Source organism: Periplaneta americana, chromosome 3 (genome assembly GCF_040183065.1).
Source record: "Periplaneta americana isolate PAMFEO1 chromosome 3, P.americana_PAMFEO1_priV1, whole genome shotgun sequence".
NCBI lineage: Eukaryota > Metazoa > Arthropoda > Insecta > Blattodea > Blattidae > Periplaneta > Periplaneta americana.
This window is the reverse complement of record NC_091119.1, coordinates 59,352,055-59,378,504: the sequence shown is the minus strand read 5'-3', so window position 1 is coordinate 59,378,504 and position 26,450 is coordinate 59,352,055. Positions and strand designations below refer to the sequence as shown.

At 36.3% G+C, this 26,450-nt stretch overlaps 1 protein-coding gene across 2 annotated transcripts; it reads right to left on the bottom strand.

The window, feature by feature from the left end:
• Positions 1-653: 653 nt before the first annotated feature.
• LOC138696058 (EARP-interacting protein homolog) lies at positions 654-24,911 on the bottom strand. 2 transcript variants are annotated; one of them, XM_069820567.1, is made up of 7 exons: positions 24,836-24,911; positions 23,515-23,740; positions 17,113-17,366; positions 11,897-12,081; positions 9,354-9,479; positions 5,604-5,774; positions 654-1,032 (listed from the first exon to the last, which is right to left on the bottom strand). In XM_069820567.1, exons 1-7 carry the CDS (start codon positions 24,875-24,877, stop codon positions 870-872), a joined length of 1,167 nt encoding a protein of 388 aa, XP_069676668.1. In that variant the 5' UTR covers positions 24,878-24,911; the 3' UTR covers positions 654-869. The 2 variants fall into 2 exon arrangements, with proteins under 2 accessions (XP_069676668.1, XP_069676669.1); XM_069820568.1 differs by lacking the exon at positions 5,604-5,774.
• Positions 24,912-26,450: the final 1,539 nt, after the last annotated feature.

Genomic DNA, 26,450 nt, shown 5'->3' with positions numbered 1-26,450 from the left:
TTTGCCTTTGCATTATTTAAAACAAAATCGGCGCTTATTAAAAAAATTGTAATATTTATATTTTCACCAGGAAATTTCCGATATTTCATGGGAGGACACATGTCCATGTGCCCTTACGGCAACGCTACTCTTGATTGGATAACAGTAATGCTCAACTAAGACCCTTCTGAGCTCTTGAAAAGGTAAATTATATTTTTGAAGAATAGTTTCTGTAAGACAGAACTTATTACGTATTATGAATTTCTATATTATTATTATTATTATTATTATTATTATTATTATTATTATTATTATTACGACAGAAGAATTGGATGTTTTGACATGAGTAAGGAATGACAGGTAAATTTATCTGAAGTCCTCTCGTTCAGAAATGGATTCTTCTTTATGACGTAAAATAATTTTTTTCCTTTTAAAGCAAGTTATATGAAGGATTTTTGTCACACTTAAAAATCTATCACTCTGTACAGTTAGAACTTCAAAACCTCGGCGCTAATGGACAGTATGATCAACCACTTTACCACTAAGAAGAACTATTAACTGGAAATTTCCAAACTGGTAATTCCTTAATATTCCATAAATTTTTTAAAACATGGATATCCCTGATTTGAATTCTGATAAGGAACAGAAAGTGAAAGATAGTAAAGTAAGGAGTGTAGAAGGTGGAAAAATGTATTATTTTTATCCCCTTTTCAAAACTTTTCTTGCTTAGTGTTGAAAACGTTTCTCACTAGAATGGTACTCTGGTTCAAGGTTTCTTGTAGAAGAATTTTCCAGACTCTTTTTGTGTTCCTTAAGCACTAATTAATTACAAAGCTCCCATGCAAAATTACATGCGATCATAATATTTTGTAGGCTATAGTGATAAAATGTTATAACAGTATCATATATTTATCAGCCCGTGGCACTTTACTGATCACTAAACGACCATCATAACTGAGTGATGCAAATGTCCATGGATCAGCTGATGACCACTCAACACTGTAGACTGAATCTTCATGTTCGTCGTACGTTGCCAGCACACCATCCTCCAACCTAAGCCCAGGAATATAATTACATATTTTATCAACAGTAATCTCACTAGAGGTTTTGATTTTATTGATAAATCTGCTCCTGCAAGTGGAACACGAGCAGATTTATCTAGAGAAAATCAAAACTCGAGTGGGATTTAACTGACTATTATACGATTAGAAGAAAATATATATAAAGATTGGAAGAAATAAAGTACTCTAATACAATAAAATATTAATTGACTTACTGAAATTCTATTTCACTAATGTTAGCTTCACCAAAACGTTTGAACGGAGTCCCCATTTTCAGTTTACTGTCTATGCTATAAACAAATGACAATTGCAAAGCATGTTTTATAGTACCATCACAGTCTAGTATACAGTCGCGAAGCTCAATATGTAAGGAATAGATAGTTGCTAACCACTAGATCGCTACTATCGTCTCATCACATACAATGTGAAACAGTACCAGCACAGTCTATTGTTCCTAATACCCTCATCAACTCAAGCTTCGTGGCTGTCTATACTACACTGTGGTACTGTAAAGAATTTGCAGTTTGAAATGTTGACAAACAAAGAAACAAATGATAGGGAGGTAATAAAAACATAAGTATATAAAGAATAGAAGAAATAAGCAAATGATAGGGATGTGATAAAAACAATAGTATATAAAGAACAGAAGAAATAAAGTACTCTAATACAATAAAATAGATATTAATTGACTACTAAAATTATATTTCACTAATGCTATCTTCACCAAAATGTTTGAACGGAGCCACCATTTTCAGCCGACTATATATGCAGGAAACAAATTACGATCGCAAAGCATGTTTTATAGTACCATAAAGAATTTGCAGTTTGAAATGTTGGCAAACAAAGAAACAAATGCTAGGGTAGTGATAAAAACAAACAAATGCTAGAGAAGCAATAAAATTAAACAAATGCTAGGACAGCGATAAAATTGTGCGATAAGTAGCCATCATTGTTTGAAAGACATCCTTTCCTACCGTTTTATTGGTCAAAAGTAGAATGACGTAGTAAAAATGTAATAGTCATGGTAATACCTGTACCAAGGGAAGTTATGTCATAAAGCAAAAGCATAATTATTTCAAGAAGTGGCAGTTTTATGGACTTATGCTATTAGGCAAGTGACATACTGGATGGAAAAATGTGTCTTTCTATTGTTATGAATCTTCACAAGAGTTAGGGATTCCATAGTGCGTCATTATTAAATGCTTGCAAAACTGTCAGGTGTCGTTATGTCAAACAGCTATTTCGCCTTTCTGCTGACAAAATAATATAAAATACATCCTGTATTTTATAATAATGCATCCTGTATTGTTAAAATATGCTTATGAACCCAGCCTCTTGGGATATATACTGTTACATTAAATCATTATAAAATATAATCAGCACACAGCATTATTTCATGATAAGAGGAAAATAATTAATCAGCTGACAAGTGAAAGTAAAAGTGCAAGTGTTGTAATGTTTTCTCTGAACTTCAATGCCCTTCTATCAGAAAGTACGGCTTTCCGATCATTCATAGTCTGTTTCAAAATATTTCACTCTTATTCTGTATCATTCTGTATAAATAGGAAGAGAAAAAAAAATGCGTCAAATGAATGCCATAGTCCAAATGGTCGAAGCACATTCTGAATTACAGATCAGGAAGGAGATGACTTCTGAAAAGATGACATGAATTTAGTAACATCACCACTGGGTTCAGTGCAATAGCCAGATGATAATGATGTTGATAATGTAATCTTAGTGATGTTTTGTGTAAATATAGCACAGAGACATTTTCAAACAAAACTCTGGATACTCAGTCTCGAGGACTTGTTTTTAATTGAAGAGAAAATTTCGAAGAATGTTCTCTTTGTTCATATGATAAAATAACTGTTCTCTGCACTGGAGTCGCCACTATCAAATCAATCACAACAGAAATATGCACACAAAATCTCGAATCAACAGCACTACTTCGAAGTTTCAGTAAGGTACAACAAAATTTTCAAACCTATACTGAGGAAGACAATGTTAATTCGTAACAATAACAAATCTTCATGTGCTGTATCAGTAAGATGTGACACTGGTCTTTCATATTTTCTTGTCCATTGAAGAAGTAGATTTGTTCTGCACTCGAGTTTTTCTCTCACGAGTTCTTCAAACTCTCTTTGAAATAGTTCGATTGACTCCTCTTTGTTCGAGAGTTTTTTGCCTGTAATTTTGAGATGTTCGATGCCATGGCATTTTTTAAATAGCCTAACCAACGTGGTTCTTCGTCATTTGACGGTGGAAAATTCGAGGTTTTTCAGAAAGCATTTCACACCACTCACTGGAATGTGCAGCAGTCTCTGTTGAATGAACTACATGAAAACAGCATTGTCCACCTTGGGATTTTCAGGGTTTTACATTTACCATGGCATTGGAAATACCATAGTATTGGAAAGCACGACTGCTAATGGCTTCATTGCCAAATGCAAGGCACTAGACAACAACAACATCATTTACCATAGCATTTTCGTGGGCTCATCAGCTCAACTACATCCCCTAAAATGGAAAAAGTAAAAGAAATTCATTGCATGGTAAAACAAATTCAAATGCTAAATAAAAAAGTGGTCTTCCAATAGATCCCAGCCCACTGTGGACTGAACAGTAACGAGAAAGCAGATATGTTAGCAAAGAAAGGAACTAAAATCAACTTAACAAATTTCAAGTTCCCATATGAATCAATAAAACGAGTCATAAAAAGAATAAGTAACAGCGAACAGGCAAAACATCAAAATTCAAAATGGAAAGAATCATTCAAAGATCCAAAACTAATTCCTGATCTACCTCGAAAATCTGCCGTGGCCATGTTTAGATTGATTACTGGTCATGATTACCTCAGTAAACACCTCCATCGTATTGGAGTACTGAATTCACCTAAATGCTTACTGTGCACCAGAGAAGAGGACATGGAGATGGAGCACCTGGCTAACTGTGAAACTCTTAGGACATTTGTGGACCTTCCATCAAAATATTGGGAAGCAAGAAGGATGATGACTTCATTGTTAAATCCAGAGCGCGTGCGAGCACGCACGCACGCACGCACGCACGCACGCACACACCATAGCCATGTTTCACTGTGCTTATGAACTGAGTTACATTTTCTTTGTTTGGCTGACCATGATAATATCTTGCCTTGTCTCTCAAACTCAAACTTTCGTGTTTACACATGGACATTCTCCTTGACACTCGGGGGGGGGGGGGGGGGAACATACAAAGATGACAAAAAGACCAGTGTGATAATTAGGGCTATGAAAAGGTAGCAGTAAAAAACTAGTGATAGTACCGAGTATAGCTGCGGAGGGTGGAATGGGGTGAATTTCCCCTACAACTTGATGTAAGCAGTGGTACAGACTGTATGCTGTTTACATCAAGTTATAGGGGAAATTCACCCCATTCCACCCTCCGCAGCTATACTCGGTACTATCACTAGCTTTAACTGCTCCCTTTTCATAGCCCTAGTGATAATATACCCACATAACCTGTTCTAACTGTTCTGAAGACTAACAGCTGACAGGCAGTCGTCAAGTCTTATTATGTGGTTTGCGTGTCGGACAAGTTACAATGTGTGAGGAGGTAGAGGAAGGCGTCTCGCAAGCCCATTCGGATTATTACATCCTTCAGTTTACTGAGTATTCAGATGATCGAGTCCTTACTGTACAATAATCCAAGGGTGTTTCCACCATAATGTAAATGAAACCCGTGTAACAGAATAGGCCAGTGTTTCTCAAACTTTTTAAAGTCAGAACAGTTATGTGGACCACCTTACTCTTGTTCCCTTCGAAAGCAACTTTATCATTTTCGTAGCATATTTTAATACCAGTATACTTATATTTTAAAACTGAATTAAGATTCGGTACTTTGGTCCTCTGTTATGAATTCGGGTGGTCCCTGGCTGGGTTACAGGCGCGGCGCCAAATGTGCAGGGAAAAGATGTCGAGAAACACCACATATATAGTGCTTTAAATCCCTCTTTTGTTGCTGAGAGTAGAATGGGAAGTCGATAGATGGGTAGGATAATAAATTTCATAAAATGTCAGTACTGGGAGAAAATGCGAAATTCGATTGCCATGTGTCATTTCCAAACTCTGAGATTTTAAGCTACAGTGTGATACGCAATTTGTTCGAATTTTATTTTCTTCTTCTGTCTTTTTTGAAGGACCACAAGGGCAGACCTCGAGGACCACAGGTGGTCCACAGACCATAGTTTGAGAAACGCTGGAATAGGCGGATCAAGTTTTAGAATCTTTTCTTTTCTGACTTCATAGGAACTGTCTGAGCTGTTCTTTCAGTGACCTATGTATACACAATGCTGACAGAGGTGCATTGTAGCTAAGTGATGCTATCTTGAAGGTCGACATGTATGAAGTGCCACAATCTTCACAATAACCATGAAATTATTGACTCTACATACACATTAATATTTTGTATGCACATGTGCTTGTCTACATGTTTAGAATATGCGTATGTGTGTGTGTGCTTCCTACAATTCTGTTAAATGTATATAAACCTGAGGTGATGTTACCTACTCGTTGCACACATACTTACTTCTCCTTTTGAGAATCAGTTGCATTGTCCCCCGGACTGGATTCGTCATCAATCATGTGGCTCAGAGGTTCTGAGGAAATGGATGCCACACTCGTAAGGATTACTCGAGAATCACTACTAGAAGTGAGGACAAGTTGGTCATGGAAGTGGTTGTAACGAATGCGCCACACCCTAAACAAAAAATTTAATAAATCAGTATGGGAAACTGTCCTAAAATGACATACCATAAGAAGAAAACTGCTGTTGGTGGTGTGTTTCTTCATAATAAAATTAGAACATTGTTTTACAGATACAAATATTATACTACATTGCTTTTAGTATGGCACAGTTGAAGACAAGATATTTTTAATTAGGTGCCCTCTTTACAGGATTAAAAAAAAAATGCAACACTATGACATTTTATCGATAATACTTGGGTAAAATGACATACCCACTTTGAAGTGAGATATTGAATGTTTTCACTTGAATATATCAAATCAATCAAACTCCTGTATCTCCTCATGAGGAGCATAGGGCATTCACAAAGTGCCTCCATCGGACCCTATTTGTAGCCAACTTCTTCACTTCGCTCCATGTTTTCGGTTCCAATCCAAAGCCATTCTTTCTACTGCTCCATCTTCTTTCCTGATTGTATGCCCTATCCAATTCCACTTTCGTCTTTTGATTTCTATTGTGATTACTTTCTGATTTGTTATCTTCCACAGTTCTGAGTTTGTAATTATATCTGGCCATCTAATTTTTAAAATTCTTCATAAACATCTATTAACAAATGTTTGCAGTTTATTTTGTATAATTTTACTTGTTTTCCATGTCTCACAGCCATATAATAAGACTGATTTCACATTACTATTAAAGATTTTAATTTTTGTAGATCTAGATATAATATGTTGTTGTTGTTGTTTTCTAATGCCAGGCGTTTGACAATAAAGTCTAGATATAATATAAGATTTCCATATTGTGTACAACTGGACAAATGCACTATTTGCATTTTTTATTCGGTTCTTTACATCCTCAAAGGCTCCACCATCCTTGTCAATTATACTACCCAAATATTTAAATTCTTGAACAGTACTTGAATATATGGTATGAAAATAACTTCGCTCTCTTGGAGAGACAAACACACTTGCCACTTTCTGTATGCCCACATAATGCACTTAGTACAGATGAGCCAAGTCTCTTTTGATCTTGAATGACTGAATAAATCATTTCAATAAAGACATGACACATCATCATCACCATCATCTGAGTTGCAGCCCACATCATCATTGTCCACTTCTTGATCAAAAGTAAGCTTTTTCTTCACTTAGTGTCATGCACATCATAATTCCAAGTATTTCTTCTCTATTACATTTGTTTTCAGCTCAGCAACATATGGGCTGCAGGTAAAAATTTGTGCTCTGCTGTGCTTCTTTTCCTATAGAGATGCCCAATTTGTGATGAAACGGAAATGGGGATACGTACAATTGTCTCACGAATAAACTTGATGTAGTTTTCTTTAAAAATCTACAGGCAGATACTTCTCCAGAACATCACAAAAAAGATCATTCAGCAATTGAAGATACTGACTGGTGTTGCTGATCCAGCTGCAGTTTAGAGATCAGTGCAGGTACAGTGTACTTCCAGTTGTGCATTGTCTTCAACATTTGCAGTTTCCAGTTCTGAGCTTTCATTCTCATGATAGACCATTCAGTTATTGCTGCAGCACTAAAAACATGATCAGAAAATACATCAGGATTCAAAGACCAAATTCCTGTTTGTGCAAATCAACTAATGGCATTATGATTGGTGGCTGCTTTCCTGTAAGTCAATGAAAATAAACTGCCAATTTGGTACTGGGTCAATCAAATCTCCTAAGATGAACCTTAAACCATTTGGAGTCTTCCTGATTGTGATACGTTTTCAGAGAACCACCTAAGGGGTGAAGTTGATGTGTGAGTTGCAGAGAGAATGAAACCATTATCTCTGGTATGTCAACACATAAATTTATTTGTGGCCCAAATAACCATCAACCAGGGAAGTAATTTGTTGTTTTTGAATGTGTTTATTTATTCTTTGAAGTGTTTCAGCCACTGTGTGAACTTTCCGGACCTCCATTCCAATTCATTCATTAGTCCTAACATTCCACATGAAGCTTCATAAAAAATTTTTGTTTTGACTTCTTCATGGCAAATATCAAAGCAGGTGGAGCAAAATTTCTAGGAAAGCTCATACAACACAACTGTAGCTTGTTGAATTTGCTCAGCACAATTTATAGCCACTACTTGCTTCTTTCCTTAGTATTGCTTACTGAAAAAGAATATATACCTCATTCTCCTCGACATGATGCAGTAGCAAAATTTCGAATGCTGACCATGACTGTTTAGCAGCACACCTGTTTAAAATTGGAATTTTTGGTTCACCAAAATGCATCCTGTGTAACCTAGAAGACTCTTTGATGAATCAAGAACATCTACGAAAATGATGGATGAATGTAACGGAGAAAAATTCTCTCCGGCACTGGGATTTGAATCCGGGTTTTCAGCTCTACGTGCTGACGCTCTATCCACTAAGCCACACCAGATTCCCATCCCAATGTTGGATAGAATTCTCTCAGTTTAAGTTCCACCTCTTGGGTACCCTCTAGTGGCCTACACTCATGCACTAGACATGTAGACAGTAGATGTATGACAGTGGCACAATGTCCATACATGTGCAGAGGTGCACTTGTTATGAGTGACTAAGTGGCCGGGATCCGACAGAATTAGCGCCAGAGAGAATTTTTCTCCGTTCCACTCATCCTTCGTCATATGATGATGCAGAATTTCTGGACGGAAATATCATATGTACTTCGGTACATTGTAATAATATATGATATGCTAAAAATAAACACTTTGTGATTTAAGACAGCGCTTACTCTGTCGGATCCCGGCCACTTAGTCACTCATAACGAGTGCACCTCTGCACATGTATGGACACATTGTGCCACTGTCATACATCTATGACGCAGTGCATGAGGGTAGGCCACTAGAGGGAACCCAAGAGGTGGAACTTAAACTGAGAGGATTCAATCCGACATCGGGATGGGAATCCGGTGTGGCTTAGTGGATAGAGCGTCAGCACATAGAGCTGAAAACCCAGGTTCAAATCCCGGTGCTGGAGAGAATTTTTCTTCGTTCCACTCATCCTTCATCATATGATGACGCACAATTTCTGCACAGAAATATTATATGTACTTCGGTACATCGTAATAATCTACGAAAATGTCCAGCTTTAACATCAAATCTTTTGGATTCGGACTCTAAATTATACTGGGAAGTTAGAAGGCGAAGGAGAACTTCCAAGGACCACCGCCGCCGCCACCGCCCCTGCCGCCACCACCACCACCACCACCACCACCACCACCACCACCACCACCACCACCACCACCACCACCACCACCACCACCACCACCACCACCTAAATCTTGTGGGTGAATGTTTAAAGTTTCTTATTGCCAAAATAGAAAACAAGGGGGGACTACAATGTACGTCCTACATTTCTAGAAAACCAACTGTGCTAGAGTGAATGCTCTACAGAGGAAGTAAGTACAGAAATGCCCTAAGTCAGCACTAATATCGAGTCTTCAGACTTTTCAATACTAAAATAAAACCTAGAAATGTTTTCTATTAAATTAGACATTAATACGAGACAAAACTTTAAGCAATCATCAATAAAGTAATAAAATCGAACTCCTTCAAATATGTTGTCTACATATATTCGAGTTATACCTACCAATGAGAGTGATCAGCTCTTGCTATTGCAGGTTCTGATGGATTACGGACATCCCAGAAGCGGCTGTATCCATCATCTCCGCATGTGGCCATATAGTATTGTTTATTAGGGTTGAAGTCAAAATCTCTATTAGAACACATTGTAATGTATCATTAGTATGGATGGCGTCAGCAAAGAAGCTTTAGTGAACTAGTGTCAACCTAACTTATTTATTTTTGTTTCAAGGTTTATGTGGTACATAAATGGACAATGAATCATATAACAATTTAAATATATATACGGTGATCCTTTGGGTATGGATAAAATAAAAACATCACAAAACATTTACTACTGAACTTTATTTGTTGAAACTTTGTGCATACAACACTGAAAGAGGAAGATTCCTCAGAGCTCAACATGACTCCCATTGCGCACCCTGCACAACTCATAACAGTGATGCAATTCAGTCCATGTCCATAGTAATGTAAGAGGGGTGATCTGTTGAAAAGTCTGAGTAATTTTTACTCTCAGATCATCAATGTTCCTGGGTTTCTGTGTATAGACAATCTCTCTAATAAAACTCTACACGAAGAAGTCAGGAGGGGTTAGATCTGAGAAGTTTGGGGACCAAGTCAAGAGATAGCTGCTTCTCGTACTGGGTTTCACCTGCAACCTCCTGCATGGTTTTTTAACCAGAACCTGTTTCTACAAATGTTCGATACCACAACATTATGAAAACGTATTTAGGGACATTACGCACACCATACTCACGTCGAAATTCCCTTTGAACTCTTTTAACACTCTCAATTTAGCATACCAAAGAACACATTGTGCCCGCTGTTGATTTGTAGTAGCCATTTTAATCATCTATGATTTTCATTTGTCCTTTCAGATTATGCATTGTTGATTGTCATATATGGAAATTCCCATCTTTTAATCATAATATGTCCAGCAAGAAATGTTTCCTACTATCATAATAGCTTTATAATAATACATTAATATTATCCATACCCAAACGGATCAGGCTGTATATCATCATTCATCACTGTGCCTGTAAAAATGGCTATGTGATTTGAAGTCAACAGTGAAAAAACTTCACAAGAAAATTGTTTGCTTTTATATCATTGTGCTAAGACACTTCCTTTATTACTTTATTAAAATTGCAAATATATCATCTTTAAATTTTAAGAACCATTTTAGAAATCATTCTCCTCTTTTAAATGCACATAATTAATTTTTGTAAAAAGTGTACATAGACGCTTTTGCAGGCAAATTATAATTAAATAAATTTCAATATACAGAAATAAGTACATTATAGTTGTGACTAATTATAACAGAAAAAATTAAATCATGTAACACTTGTTTATGGATATTATCCACTGACATCCCAAAAGAACTCTACAGCCTCATATCTATAATGTTGTTTTCTTTGAGTCTTCTGTGAGCTGGATCTTGCAGTAGATTGGTGACAATTACTCAAAGCAACGAATTCATGTTGTTTAGGAAAGAGTGATACAGTATGATGTAGCTTTGTCCTACAATCTCCATCACCTCAGGAGTACAGAGCTCGTAATGCAGGTCCCTGTTGCAAATATACCACAGTGCACCAGACATCAGCCTCAAATAGCAATTTTGTGTGACATGTATTCTTATTTGAGAGCAGAAGCAGACCCCCAAATTGACCAACCATATTTCCACACAGGGTGCACAATGGATATACTGTATATATAGACAAGTCTCTTGTAATGTGGAGATAATGGAGACCTGACTTCAACAATGTGTTTTAGCAGAGTTTTCTAGAAGAAGAGGTATGAAACTTGCATCAGTGAAGCAGAAAAGTTAAACGAGTAGAATGTATTATAGCTAGTACTCCGAAATATGTTAACAATAACACAAAAAAATCAAGACGCATACCCTCGTATCTGCAATCCAATCTTGCAACTAGGCCTAAATATATGGAAATATATCTCTCTTGCGCAAAAACATGTAAGCGAGATAAGTTTCAAATTCTTGTAACTCACTCAATTTCCAGCGGATCTACCTTATTCCTGTACCAAATATGCTACTAATTTTTCCCTATAGGATAGACACGAGAAATGAAATTTTGTGAATTTTGGAGTTACCTCCCTCTTACCCCAAGCCCTTCAATTATAAACACTGTTTTGTCATTTTGGTACCCCCCCCCCCCCCGGCGTGGTGCCCGGGACACACATCCAGCATGTCTTTCCCTCTTCCCTAGTTGCGGACCTGGTTTGGAGTCCTTTTAATCAGAAATAAGGGTTCTTTTAAGCATTATAAATCTATAACACATGCCTCCCAGCTTTACTTCCCTTCCAAAGAAAGGCATACTAAAAATCTATATTGCCCCTAAAATTCTACTGTTGAGTTTGAATCTGCTAATATTGTATCATATATCAAGCATGGTATCCGCTAGACCACGAAGGACAACAAACATGATTCATTTTTACGTAAATTTTTATTCAGAATAGCCTCAGAAATACGATCTGTAAGTGCTGGTATAATTTTATAAATCATTCTGCACATATAAAATATTTTAAATTTACCTGACCAACTGGCAATGAGCATTCTCGACTCTCCAACACGAACGAACTGGAGGTACACGCAGATCCCAACTCCTAACATGACCATCATTGGCTGTTACGAACTGTGAACAGCCATGATGTGGATTCCACTTGCCAGTTGTAAAGCGAGGCTGGCCCTTTCCTTCCAGCACTCCAGAATGAATGGCCTGCAGCAACAACAACAACTCCTCTTAATGTCACATCTGATGACGAATGTATAAAGTGTCAATTCTAGGGATTCCCATAGTTACTAGCATCATGGAATGTTTGCTGCAGAATTCCAAAAGATTGATTTCTGGAAAGATGACATGACGCAATAGGTTCCTGTTGTGCTGGTGGCAGCACCTGCAGGAGGGCTCCAATAGGTAATTGTCCACCAAAGTTAACTCGTGCCCATCCTTCTGCCCCATACTCCACACAAACCTTGTTTCAGAGCACAGCCAACCCAACACTTTAATTGTATTATGATTTTTAGCTCACAGCATTTTTACAATTTTGTTTGTACACATCTTAAGTCTTAAATTATGTTACTAGTCAGCTAGGTATGCAATGAAGGAGGAACGGAACTGGCCACCCTATCCCACTATCTCTTGGCCTATTCTTACACTGTTGGTCTCGAGAGAAAAAACTGCAAACATTCACACACAACAAGCAGATAAGAACTAACTAATAACTCGCCATCCTCGCCAAGGAGACAAAAATTTTCAATACCTTAACTGAAACAGCTCGAAGGTCAGCTCACGTAAGGGTGAGATCTGGTCATCTACCCTTGCCAATATACTAACTTTCACAAGTACAGTCACGTACAGTACAATCACGTCGAGAAAAACAGTAGTATTATAATATGTTGTTTATTTCAAAAGTTAAGTGAGTTGAATCCAATTAATTAATTATAAAGTAACAGTTTCCTAAGTAAAGAATGCATAGTAGTGAGGTTAAGTCTACTTTGACGAGTAATGGGAAATGTTTAACATGAAACAGAATGTACAGGAGTGGGCGGGATCACTTACTGAGAATCCCTGGCACCAAACAGCAGCCAATCAAGCCTCACTTCAGTCACGTTTACTGTAGGATTATTCTTACAATGAAAAGATTATAGGGTGAGTGTATGTGTACATGTTTGTGTAAGTACAATGTATGTAACGGATGATGATGATTATGATGATGAAATGAGGAAGGGAGAAGGGGAAACCCAGTGTCAACATGTAGCCTACTCCTGTTGAATAGCATCAAGGGGACTGCCAGGCTTAACATCCCCATCTGACAGACATATCACTATCAACAGTGACATATGCCTTTTCTTCATATGCACTGCGGAGAGATTTGGGATTTAACCCAGGCATATTGGTGCACGATCTAGTGATTAGAAGTTGTGCACTGTCATCTCTCCTAGTCCTGAGGTAGAAAATAATTTTACACGAAAACCGAATCAAATGTAGGCTGGCTAGTCTGCAGGCAGACATGCTACCACAGAGGTAACTTGGCGGACTTTGTTAACTAAGAATTAAAAATTAATTTTTGTATTTTGATCCTCTTTAAAAAACCGAAAGGACAGAGAATTTCAGACACAACAGTACATGTACAAAGTTTTCAGATTCTGGAAAAACTATGTACGATTTATCCATATTCACTACAATCTTGGAAAGAGTACCTTCAGTTCCAATCAAAATGGCAGAAAAGAAAGATAATGCACACCTTTATCAGTAACTTGATGAAGAAAATGTTGACTGGATTAAGGATTTGTTGGATCACATACAACACCCTCACTTAATACAATAAAAAGACAATCCTAAGATTTATTCAGAGGAAGAATCGTCTTGGACTGTTCTATGAAATAGGTGCACCATACAGGGCGATTTAAATGTTCTCCTTTTATGCTTCCATATAGAAAATATGTTACAGAAATTTCGAGAATAATGGATTTGAATTAAATTGCAATATTATTATTGAGTTGTATGTCTTATTTGTGATTCCTCAAATAAAAGTTGTAAGAACATAATTTAACTGAATTGAATTTAAGAGGGGGAAGGGGTTGACAGCCCTTGCACTGTGACCTAAAAGATCTATTGCGCATCCCGGTCATAATATCCAATCAGTCCAATAGTTTGATGTTCTTAATGATTGTAGATGTGCCCTTCTTCCACCTACACTTTCAATTATACCTGCTACAGCTCTTTCACAGAAAGAAAGTTACAGACTTCTTTAAATAAGTGGTTTGAATTGTGCAAAATACAGTATAATGTGATATTTACTGTATAATGAAGTTTTACTTTTACAGTCAGCTTAATTTATGTGGGAACAACTTTTTAAACCTTGTTTTCAATTAACAGTGCAAAGGTAAGTTTAAATTAATTTTAATTATGCAAATGATTTTCAGGGAAATTTGTTTTTAGTTGATTCCAGTTCTTTCAGCTTCATCTTGAAGTTCAATTGAAAACGTTCAACTGTACAAGACGTTTATTACAGTATTGTGGTTTGAACTTATGAATAATGGCATTCATACAGTCCTCTCTGTAGATTGAAAACTCAAAAAAGTTTCATATCCATTGTTTAAGAATTAAAACAGAAAATCAATATCCCGAATTTAAAAGAAAACCTACAAATTAAACCAAACCCTTTAACTCTATTAAATATAGAATATAATCTAAATTTAACAGAAGAAGTACTAAAATCAGAAGTAAACATTGAAATACTAAAACAATTGTCTTTAGAGACAATTAATATTAGGTACCCTCCACAAAACTGGCTTCATTTATACACTGACGGATCCTTGATCTCCAGAGAACAAGGTGCTGGTGCAGGTGTTATGTTCGTCTCTTCTCACTTTATAGATCTCTTGGGTATGGAACAGCAAGTTTTGACGGAGAAATCATTGCAATATGTGAATGTCTCAGGAATCTTCTATGCTACATCAATAAATTTAAAAATGCAGTTATATTGTCAGACTCCAAAGCAGCTATTCTATCAATAGTCTCTAAACACACACCTTCATCTCTAACAGCAGAAATAACTAAAATGCTCTCTCAATTAATATCACTCAATAAAATAATTGTATTCCAATGGATACCATCCCAGTGTGGAATCCTGGGAAACGAGAATGTGGATGCTTTAGCAAAGAAGGGCAGCACTGCTACTTACAGATCTGTTACTAAATCTATGTATTACTCTGTGAAGAGATTTATTAAATCTACATACTTAGACTTCAATAAACAAAATTTGATAACACAATCCCAAGGGAAAAAATGGAACTCTCTGCATCAAAATCCACAGTTAATTCCCGATTTACCACGAAAATCGTCTGTAGCTGCATTTAGATTGGCAACAGGCCATGATTGTTTGGCCAAACACCTGCACAGAATTGGAATATATCAATCCCCTAACTGCCCATTGTGCAACTCAAACCAAGAAATGGATTCGGAACACCTCAAAATCTGTGCTTCAGTGGCTGGCCATGATAATATCTTTGAAAAATATTGGAGTGCAAGAGGTCAAATGACTTTATTGTCAAACGCCTGGCATTAGAAAACAACAACAACAACTTATGAATAATAAATGTACAATTTTTAGCTTTAATTATAGTGGCATTTGGTACCATATTTATTATAATGTCTTCTTCTTCAGGCTCTACAACTCTCAGATGAAAGTTTTGGCCTTCTCAACAACTTTCTTCCATTCCTTACGGCTTCCAACTATCTTTGTCCAGTTTTCCACCTTCATCAATTTCAAATCATTCAGGACATCATCCTCCCATCTATTTTTTGGTTTACCCTGCTTTCTGTTAACTATTGGTTTCCATTTGTATATTTGTTTGACCAGTCTATTATTCTCCATTCTATTTATATGACCAAATCATCCTAATCTTAGCGATTTTATATGATTTATTATGTTCCTATTCTTTATCAGCTCATTCAGTTCACTGTTATATTTAATTCTCCATGTACCATCATTCATTTTAGTCGGACCAAAAATTTTTCTTAGTATTGCTCTTTCAAAAATTAGTAGTCTGTGTTTTATGGAGTTTTTAAGAACCCATGTTTCGTCAGCATAAGTTACTACAGGTCTTACTGTAGTACAGTATAGCTTAAATTTGGACTGTTTAGATATCAATTTACTTCTAAATAACTGCAAGCTGGCATGGTATGCTTTGTTTCCCATTACAATTCTTTCTCTTATTTCTTCCTCAATGGCGTTGTTGTTATTAACAGTTGATCCAAGATATTTGAAACTTGGAACTTGTTAAATCATTATATCATTTATTTTAAAATCTCCTAAAGTTTCTCTTTTTGTGCTGCATTTTAAGAATTTTGTTTTCTTCTCATTAATTATCATTCCAAATTTCATTGCCTGTTCTTTTAAGTTGTTAAATGTTTCTATCAAAGCCGGTTTTGTTCTTGCAGTTATTATTATGTCATCAGCATAAGCTATACATTGCCTTAATTTTGTTGTAATGTTCCCCTCATCTCCAGTTTCTTCAATATAAAGTCTATAACCAAACTAAATAATGTAGCTGAAAGCAGATCACCTTGTTTGACACAGTTTCGTATACTGAACTTTTCACTTATCTTATGGGTCACCTTTATTTTTGCCTCAGTGTTTATTAATGTTAGGGCTATTAATCGTATCATTTTATTAGGTACTTCATAAAATTTTAAACACTCAATAATACTATTTCTACATATTGCATCAAAAGCATTATTGAAGTTTATTATAATGTATATAATAAAATATCCACATGTCTGCAGTATATTTTAATCATTTATAAAATTACTGTTCATTTAATGCCTCATGTACCACTCATTCTTAGAACATTTTGAATAAGACTTTCCTTAATTTTTCAGCAAAAATTATACACAGAGAAGTATGCTATATAGGGCGTTCAGAGCACAAGGGAATCAAGTCCACTTTTGGTCAATTGGAAGATATTTCGTCTGTACATACCAGTACCTTAGATGAGGCTACTTTCAGAGCATAAAAGAATCATGTCTTCATAAACTTTGCAATTGTGCAGATGTTTAAAATCAAATTCACCTTCAATAGGTAATTATTACCTAAACATAAAGAACTTCAAGTCTAATTTTCTAAAAACTTTCTTTTGTGACTTGATTCCCTTGTGGTCTGAGCACCCCATATATTAATGCCAACACATTGTTCTTCAAAACTGCAAGATGAAAACTACCACTCTATTGTAGTAATATTACCTTGGCAGTGTTTCCATGGTCCAGATCCCAAACTACGAACTTATTATCCACAACTGATGCAGCTTTTGATCCATCAGTGGGGTGGAAGCAGGTTACTTTCACTTCCTGACCAAAGGGCTCTGTGTCTAACTGACAGACAAGTTCTACTGCTGGCAGTTCGTTCACACTCCCTCGCTCTGCTACTTCATCTTCTGCGGTATCATCACGTAAAGGAAGTCTCCAGACAGCTGACTTCATGCAGCACGTATTCTCAGCTACAAGTACCACAATAATCAAAGAATTAAACATCTTGATGGGGGGGGGGGAAGACGCACGTGCACACACGCACACACATACACACACAGGATGACTTATGTCATCTGTCCTGCTTTGTAACTTTTAAAATGTAAACTGAAAGAAGAAAACTGGCAATGTAATTCAATGATGCAAGACGATATTAAAAAAAAAAATAATTAATTTAACAATTTCACTTGCAAACAGAAAAAATTACATGATAATCATGCTACTTTTAACTGAAACATATGACCTTTTATTATAAAATAATGTGTCTTTTATACTTTCGCTGAAATCCTGATAAAATTTCTATACTTTTCATGTTAATTTATTTCGGTTATATATTTTCCGTTTATAGGTTTCACATTTATATGATTGTATTTTAAACCCCAGGAGAAATTAAAAGTCGTTTATATGTTCTAAATCAATTGTGCTCAAAATTAGGTTTGCCGTGAAAATGTAAGACCATGCAAATACAGTCTGTATTCATTGTTAAGATGTGGCCACTTAGAAATTCGTGGTAATTCGGAGCTGCTCCTGCTTGTTTCTAACAATCTTGTATCCTTTAATGACACTGTTACTGCTTTAGAAACAGTGCAATGTTTCACAACACATCATGATGTATTCCTTACGAGCAAGCAGTTTTGGATTGTGTTTGAAATGTAATATAACAGCCAGCTTTGGCTCTAAGCAGCTAAGATTTTCTACAAATAATCTTACATTGTCTTATAAATTTGAGTACTGTATTACTGACTCAAAGACAGCTTAATTGTGAAGCTCTACATTTCTGTGGAAATTTCACTATAATGATTTAACTTATTGTTCTCATATAGTCTTCAAAAGTTATTTGAGATATTAAATGCTATTTCAGTTACAATTGACATAATTGTTTTTGGCATAATATGGTCTCGATGACATTGTTCAATGGATGAGCCATTGTTGTTCTGTGTGGACTGCATGACTAAGTTGTGATAATGCTCTCAGTCGTTGTTTATATGTTCACAATTGTAGCTCATGTCATCATTATTATGAAACACACCACAGTACAGTCCAAGTGAATTCAAAGGAGTGACTCGACTTTCGTTTGGAATAATTTTATAGTGTGTTCCCTACATTTTTAAAATGAAAAGCAAAAAAGCATTGCACAGCCGGAACCAAGACCTATTGCAAATGTTTATTATTTCATGGAGTAGAAGGTGAAAAATAGGTATGAACTGTGTCGTCTTCATTAATAACAAACATTCATGAAGCACAGAAACAAGTTGCAGAAGTGACAGGAATCGGCATGTTCGAGTTCAAGAGCAATAAATAACTGAAAGAAGATGCATGTTGAAATAAGAAAATATGTTATTCGATAAATGAAGCAAGAAATCTCCTGTTCCAAAAGGATTAATGGAAATATAAGAACTCAATTCAACGATTTAATTTACGTGCAGCATGTATTTATAAGGAATGGTAATCCTTGGACAATGGGATGGTCTCTGACCAATAGGTCACCAGAAAAGTTGTCGATTCGAATCTTGTGTTAATTAATCTGAGCGTTTTCGAGATTGATAGATGAATTTGCTTCACCGTGGTAACTCCTACACCTGTCACATCCGCTATTAACTGACTTAAATCTTCATTTATTAAGACACCCCATTATCAACTACAGGTGCAGAAAATGTGTGACTTTTTCACCGTCTTCATAATCTGTATTAGGAATTTCGTTCCTTTTTCCAATAATAAAGTCCGCACGGGTACGGCTAGCCGTACCCGTGCGCTCCGCTGCACCCGTAAGAAATAAATATAAAGTAATCACATAATTAAAATAGGACGTTTGATTCAGGGAACATTCGTGTTTGATAGAAGGATAAATCGTTTAATATGTTACTTAATTTAAATTGCATCCAAATAATTAAAATGCGATCATTTTGGTCCAGAGACATTCATTTGGTGCAATGACAATTCCTTTAACCTGTTTCTTAATTTTTATTACATGCAACCATAGTTTAATGAAGATTGACATCATTTAGATTTAATGTGTATATTTTATTTTACTTGTTATAGATTTCCATTGAATTATGGTAATAACTTAATTTTAACCCTTCTTTTCTACGTATTCAGTAAATGGCGCTTGGCCCGCTATGGTTGTGAACCCTTCAAATAACTTATATTATATTATATTATATTATATTATATTATATCTGACGTTACTGTAATAACATTATAGCATTATGTCCATCTAGAGAAACTCCACTTTCCAATGGTGAATTAATAATTAATTATATAAATCGGTTAATTTAGCTTCCGATATTACTTCATACAAACACAGAAACATTCTCTGTAGGCTATCTTTCATAGCTTTCGATTGTTGCTGTCCAAGGTCCCTTATAGACGAAGTCATTTGTTTTTTAATTCATTACAGGGTCTTAGATGGCAGTTATTTTAATTTTAAAACTCATTTATCTCATTAAATATAAGTCCTATCAAAATTTTTCAAGGAATAAAACTTATCGCAAATTATTTTTAAAGAAACTTTGATATGTAACATTTTTCACAAAAATCAATAATAAGCGAGATATTTCGATTTATTTAATTCAGGCCCCCTTATAACCCCACTTTTAAATAATGTATTTTGAATGCCATATAGCCTAAAATCTAAGTTACAACGAACTTAATTCATATTCCAATTTTCATCGAAATCCGTTCAGCCATTATCGCGTGAAAAGGTAACAAATATACAGACAGACAGACAGACAGACATACAAACAAAAATTTCAAAAAAGCGATTTTCGGTTTCAGGGTGGTTAATTATATATGTTAGGACCAATTATTTTTGCAAAATCGAAAATTACCAGAAAAATTTCGGCTACAGATTTTTATATATATATATATACATATAGACAATGAAGCTATGATACCTACTTTACATTTTGACGAAGTTTTAGAACCCTATGGCGGTTGTGTCATTAATTACACCATCTTAAAAAGGATACGGTCATTAAGTTTAATATGCATGTAAACTTTTAAACTCATTTTCCCGTACTTTTCTTTGCCCACTTCTCTGCATTCATAGTGCTAATGATTGCACATATTTGATACTTGGATGTTTAAATTTTTACTGCATGTTCATGTTCTTTAAAGTACCTAGGTATACTTAACAGAGTCATGCTCGCATTGAAAAAAAAAAAATGTATGTTTGCAGTTTGTAAATTGTATGAATTTGAATATGAATAGGTTTATTTTTCTCCTATTTTTACAAAATAAAATTGAAAAAATATTCAAAATCACACAAAATATCGAAGAAACCAATTTTCCCTGCACAAATTGAAAAATATAATTACTACTGTATTGTGACAGCAGGCCAGAAAGTTCGTGCGCATCTGGCAAAAGGAAGGCACACTGCGGCAGGGAGAGGGAGAAAAGCTACGAAACGCGGACTTCGACGGGCACTGGGCAGTGCGAGGTGAAGGGGGGAAAAGAAGCAACGAGAAACAGATGATTCTCAAACCTCCACAAAGCAACGTGAGCCAATAGGTGGAAGCTACTCGATATAGTACATTCTAGAAGTGTAATTTAGTAATAAATAGAAGGGACAAGAGAGCCAGAGCTAATTTTAGTTTGGACAGTTAGTTCAGTTTGTGAATCAGCAGCGCCCAGCCGGAAGCAATGCATCCAGGAGTCTTGGGTTCGTCGAGCCGTGAGCTGAGTAACTGTGGCAGCGTCCAGGCAGAAGCGTCCGGGAGTTTTGGGTTCGACATGCAAGTGAACGTGAGTAACTGTGGCAGCGTCCTGGTGGAAGCAACGCGTCCGGGAGTCTTTGGTTCGATGTGAGTGAACTTGAGTAACTGTGGCAGCATCCAGACGGAAGCAACACGTCCGGGAGTCTTGGGTTCGGTGTGCAGAGAACTTTATCTGAAAGTCTTGAGTTCGAAGTTCAGTGGACTTTCTCTGGATGTCTTGGGTTCGATATACTGTGAACTTGAGTGAATGAGCCAGGAGAACTAGCCAAGGCAAACGAACTGGAAACTGACAGTTTTGTTTTGTAAATAGTGCTTTGTGAACATTAGTTGAGATTAGGAGTACATTGTTGTTCTCAATAATCCAAGTGAATTGTCATAGTCGTCTGTGGAGTGCAATAACGAATACTGTGTTGCTGTGTGGAGTGGAATATCCATTGTTGACGGGAGTGTTTAAATTCAGAAATAGAAAGCCATTATTGTTATGAATAAAAGTAACATTATTGTTGAATTAAAAGTCACAGTATTATAGTCCCGACGCTGTTATTTCCGCCTCTTTGCTTACATCTTAGAAAGTGAAGGCTTTATAAAGTCTAAGTAGGTAGTATCGTTCGCCATTTTTGTTCTTACGTTCCCGAGCTATCATACGAGGAATCTAGTTGCTACACCGTTAAACATTATCATGTCGTAGCTCCTATGATAATAAATCAAACGCAATGTAATTCAGCAAATAATTGAGCGGCAAATAACGTCTTCGTGTGCTTTCTGTGAACGCCAACGAAAGAGCTATAGTGGCGGGCGATTATATTAAGTATTTATCGAGCCTTAAGAAATTAATCAGCGAATCACAAGACTCACACATTTAAATGTAGCCAACCTGCAACGCGATTGGCTGCCAGAAATTAGAGCGATGGGACTATAACAATAAGTATTTCCTATAAAAATTTCGTAAAATAGGGGCGAGTGAACAGACAAAATAATCAATATTGCTACATTGGTCAAAGTGTGGTGTGCCATGAGTGCGACTAGAATAATTGGCCCTACTTTTTTTTTCTTTACGAAACAATTAAAGCTGCTCAATATGTATCCATAATCTTAAAACAGTTTTTTCTCACACTTGACTGAAGAAGAACAACTGCATAATATGTATCAGAAAGATAGGTATAGTTCATACAGGTCGGACTTCATTGAATGCGATTGCTGACATTTTTAGTGACAGAGTATTTAGTGCAGGGTTGTTCCCCACTCAATCCCCAGACCTAACATACTACTTTTTTTTTTTTTTGGGACACTTTTAACAACTGAGTGTATTAGTCAAATCCTCGAACATTAGATGAACTGCAAAATATAGAAAGAAATAGCCAACATTTCGCAAGGAGAGTTGCAACATGTGAATAAAAATTTGTTACGACACTACATCTGTCTCAGAGCATAAGGAGAACAATTTTAATAGCTACTTTTGAAAAGGTAGACTTAAACAGTCTAGGGACGTCCACAATTTCAACTTGCAAAAATAATAGTACAAATTTAACCTTGTCCGTCCAGCCAATATATCTTGATGCATAAGAATGTGTGTGAATCGAGTCAGTCTTCTGATCACAAGGGGAATGAAGTGTTGGCAGGTGTGCAGTGTGTGCCTGCAGCCATGGCACAGCTGAAAGCGAGCCATGTAAAATGATGCCTCTGAAAATCAGTGAATAAAAGACAAGTGTTTTCGTAAAAGGCTAGTATTTTTCTTGGACCAAAAATACAATAGAAATGAAATAAATGTTGGGTTCACGACTTGTTAAGTATACTGTATCTTGGAAGATGGATGGTAAGAAGGGATAAAGTAAATATCAAACTATTTTTGTGTTTAAAGTATTTATGGCTGGTATCAAAAACAACATGTTTGTCAATCTTTTTTTTTTATTAGGTTATTTTACGACGCTGTATCAACATCTCAGGTTATTTAGTGTCTGAATGAAATGAAGGTGATAATGCCAGTGAAATGAGTCCGGGGTCCAGCACCGAAAGTTACCCAGCATTTCCTCGTATTGGGTTGAGGGAAAACCCCGGAAAAAACCTCAACCAGGTAACTTGCCCCAACCAGGATTCGAACCCGGGCCACCTGGTTTCGCGGCCAGATGCGCTGACTGTTACTCCACAGGTGTGGACTTATCACTCTTACATCCCACAGAAGCCACTGACACAAAAAAAAAGTTGTGCCCCATTTGGTGTAGTTTTTATGGAGAATTTTGAATTTATTAAATACAGTACATTATGTAGGATGAAATGTTACCAACAGCTAACGAAAGTGAAACATCATGCCAAAATGATGCCATCAGGTTACCAAAGATAGATTACCTTTTTTTTAATTACATTTTAACACTTTTAAAGTTTTAAGTGTTAATGTTTTATATTTTACCTGTAAGTGTGTTGTAACAGGTTGCAATAATACTGGCATCACTGGGCGACGCTGTGAGTGTCCATACTTCACCCGCACCATGTTGGAACACTTGCGTAGTTAGTCCTCCAGTTTCCTCATTCAATTCCACAACATGAACCTGGTTGTGACTCAGCTTCAATGACTGTGTGCCAACCAAGAATCTCACAGCATCAGATTCCGCCAGTTGAGAAGCCAACGCGCGTGCCTGATTACATAAAATGTTGTTACATAGGGCATATCGTCAGACATCTGCCACATTTCAGAGACTTTGCACTGACAACTAGACCCCACTATCAGTAACAAGGTTAGATAGGATTTGGATGAGGAAGAAAATTTCAGTATACGGATTCCTCACTGACAATTCTGAAGTGCTTGGGAAAAATGACATAAGTCAGTTTCCACAAACCATTTTTGATAATTTATTGACAACTTACACTGGTTTATGTCGATTTTATTTTTTTCTGTATGAATTATTGTAATGGGAGAAATACTTATGTATTTTTTTCCAAGCGAGCAGATGTTCCGTAAGTTGTCAATAAATTATCAAAGGTTTGTGAAAACTGACTTATGTCACTTTTCCCAAGCACGGCAGAATTATATCTTAAAATACTAAAAAGAGCAGATTTGTCTGTGTTTGTCGAATGCGCATCATCATGCTTACGAAAAGGCACTTTTCAGTATCAATAATTTATTTTGTGTGCACAAAGTTGGAATTTTGAAATAAGAGGGAAAGGAAGGAATCCGTGTTCTGAAATGTATCCAAACGAGCACTAAGGTGATTAATTTCCCACTTCACTTCCACGCCTTCAGCTCTGTAATACTAACATAACTTTGGTGACAACTCGAAAGTTTCACGCTAGCGTAGGCTACACTCAGACTAGGTTAGGTTAGTTTAGGTTTTATGTCCGTACGTTCCTTTCCTTCACTTAGAAACCACGTTTGCACTACCATTACCACGCACCTCTCATTTCACACGTAATTTACTACATTTCCGAACAATTTTCTTTTGTTCAAATGTTTCCCTATAAAATCCTTAATTTTTTAATTCTATCTTCGCGAGAAATCTCTTACAAATTCCACCATTTTCATTTCCAAAATCACTAGAACTACATCAACGCTCGTTCCCCCTCACCCAAGTTCTATTACTCGTGTCAAAAATTTACAAGCACAACTTTTAAACTTTCATGCTCCATACACAGATACACATACTGTATTATATTAGTAATCTTTAGAGTAGGTTATCATCAAAGATTAGTGTAACATCGCATTCCTTTCATATATTTATTTTGTATTTAATGACCTGAAATTCTAATCCATAAATTACTGGAGTATCGTCTTCCATATTGCGCTCGCCGGTACAATACAACACCAGTGTTGCCAACTCACAAGAATGAAAATCCGCCATAACATCCCCTCGAAAAATCTCCAGATTTTAAACATTACCTTTGTCTTAGAGCTAGGCCTTAGCCTAAATATGTATGTATGTATGTAATGCCTATCCACTTCACTTTACGTGATTCGGGTTCCGCATATTGCGGATAGATGACAGGACTGTGATCCATTTTCTAGTTGTACACCACTTCGGCAGGCCACACTGTACATGATGTGTATCTGTGGAGAGTTATGTCGTGTACTAGGGTGAGTGTATGTGTAAGTGTAATGTCTGAAATGAGTGATAATGATGAAGATGAGGAAGGGAGAAGAGGAAACCCGGTGCCAGCACATAGCCTACTTCTGTCAAGTAACACCAAAGGGGCCGCCAGGCTTAACGTTCCTATCAGACGGACGAATCACTATCAACAATGACATTATGCCTTCTCTTCATATGCACTGCAGAGAGATTTGGGATTTAACCCAGTCATATTGGTGCACAATCTAGTGATTAGAAATTGCGCACCACCATCTCTCTAGTCCTGAGGTAGAAATTTTACATGAAAATTTCTGACCCCGCCAGGAATCCAACTCGGGTCGGTTAGTGTGGGGGCAGACACGCTGCCTTAGCCTAAATATGTAAACATGCTTTGTTAACAAATTACTGGGGGGGGGGGGGTGGAACACGCACGCACATACACAATGGCATACGCAGAATTTTGTCAAGGAGTTATTATTAAAATTGTTTACAATTTACATTATCGATATTTTAAATTTTGTGTATTATTATGTGGCAGCTCGTGAGATTTTAGCTTGGTAGGGCTGCACTAAAATTTTCAATATACAGCATTATTATGTCTTATGTACAGTACCACAGTGAAAATTAATTATACTGGTATTAATAAATTGTACCTGTATTGAAGCTGAAGCCATAATCAACCACTGATCCAGTGCTGTTTGGTTCTGCTGCTTCTATTTTTGTTGCCGTTGATATTTATGTTTGTTTATAATTAAAATTTTGAAACACTATACACCATAAAATTTAATTTAAAAATGCTATATTGGTTTGTGCGGCTAGAAAATTTATTAATCATTTGATCATTAAAATTAACCAAATTTTCAATCATCACCTTTTCTAAGCTTAACATTGCCAAAGGAGCAAGACAGTCTTGTGTCATTGTACTTCTTAGAAAAGTCTTCACTCTTTTCAGCATAGAGAAACACCTCTCAGACTGAACAGTAGTCATGGGAGTAGTAAGAAATATTTTCAGGAGAGTGAATACTTCTGTGCAGGAATCACCTATTCATGTATCCAACATGATTTCGTACATTTTCGTAAGTCCAGAAATATTACGGAATTCTTGCCTCTCGCACAAAACAGTTCAGTTTTCAGACGTTCTTTACACAAGAAATGTTAAGTTACAATGGTTTCATTGAGCTGAAGAAAATGGGAAAAAATACATTGTACTGTACATACTTTTAATTTTTTAGAGCAAGGTTGACAAGCAGACTGTGTGCTGCTTTAATACGAGTACAAACATTAT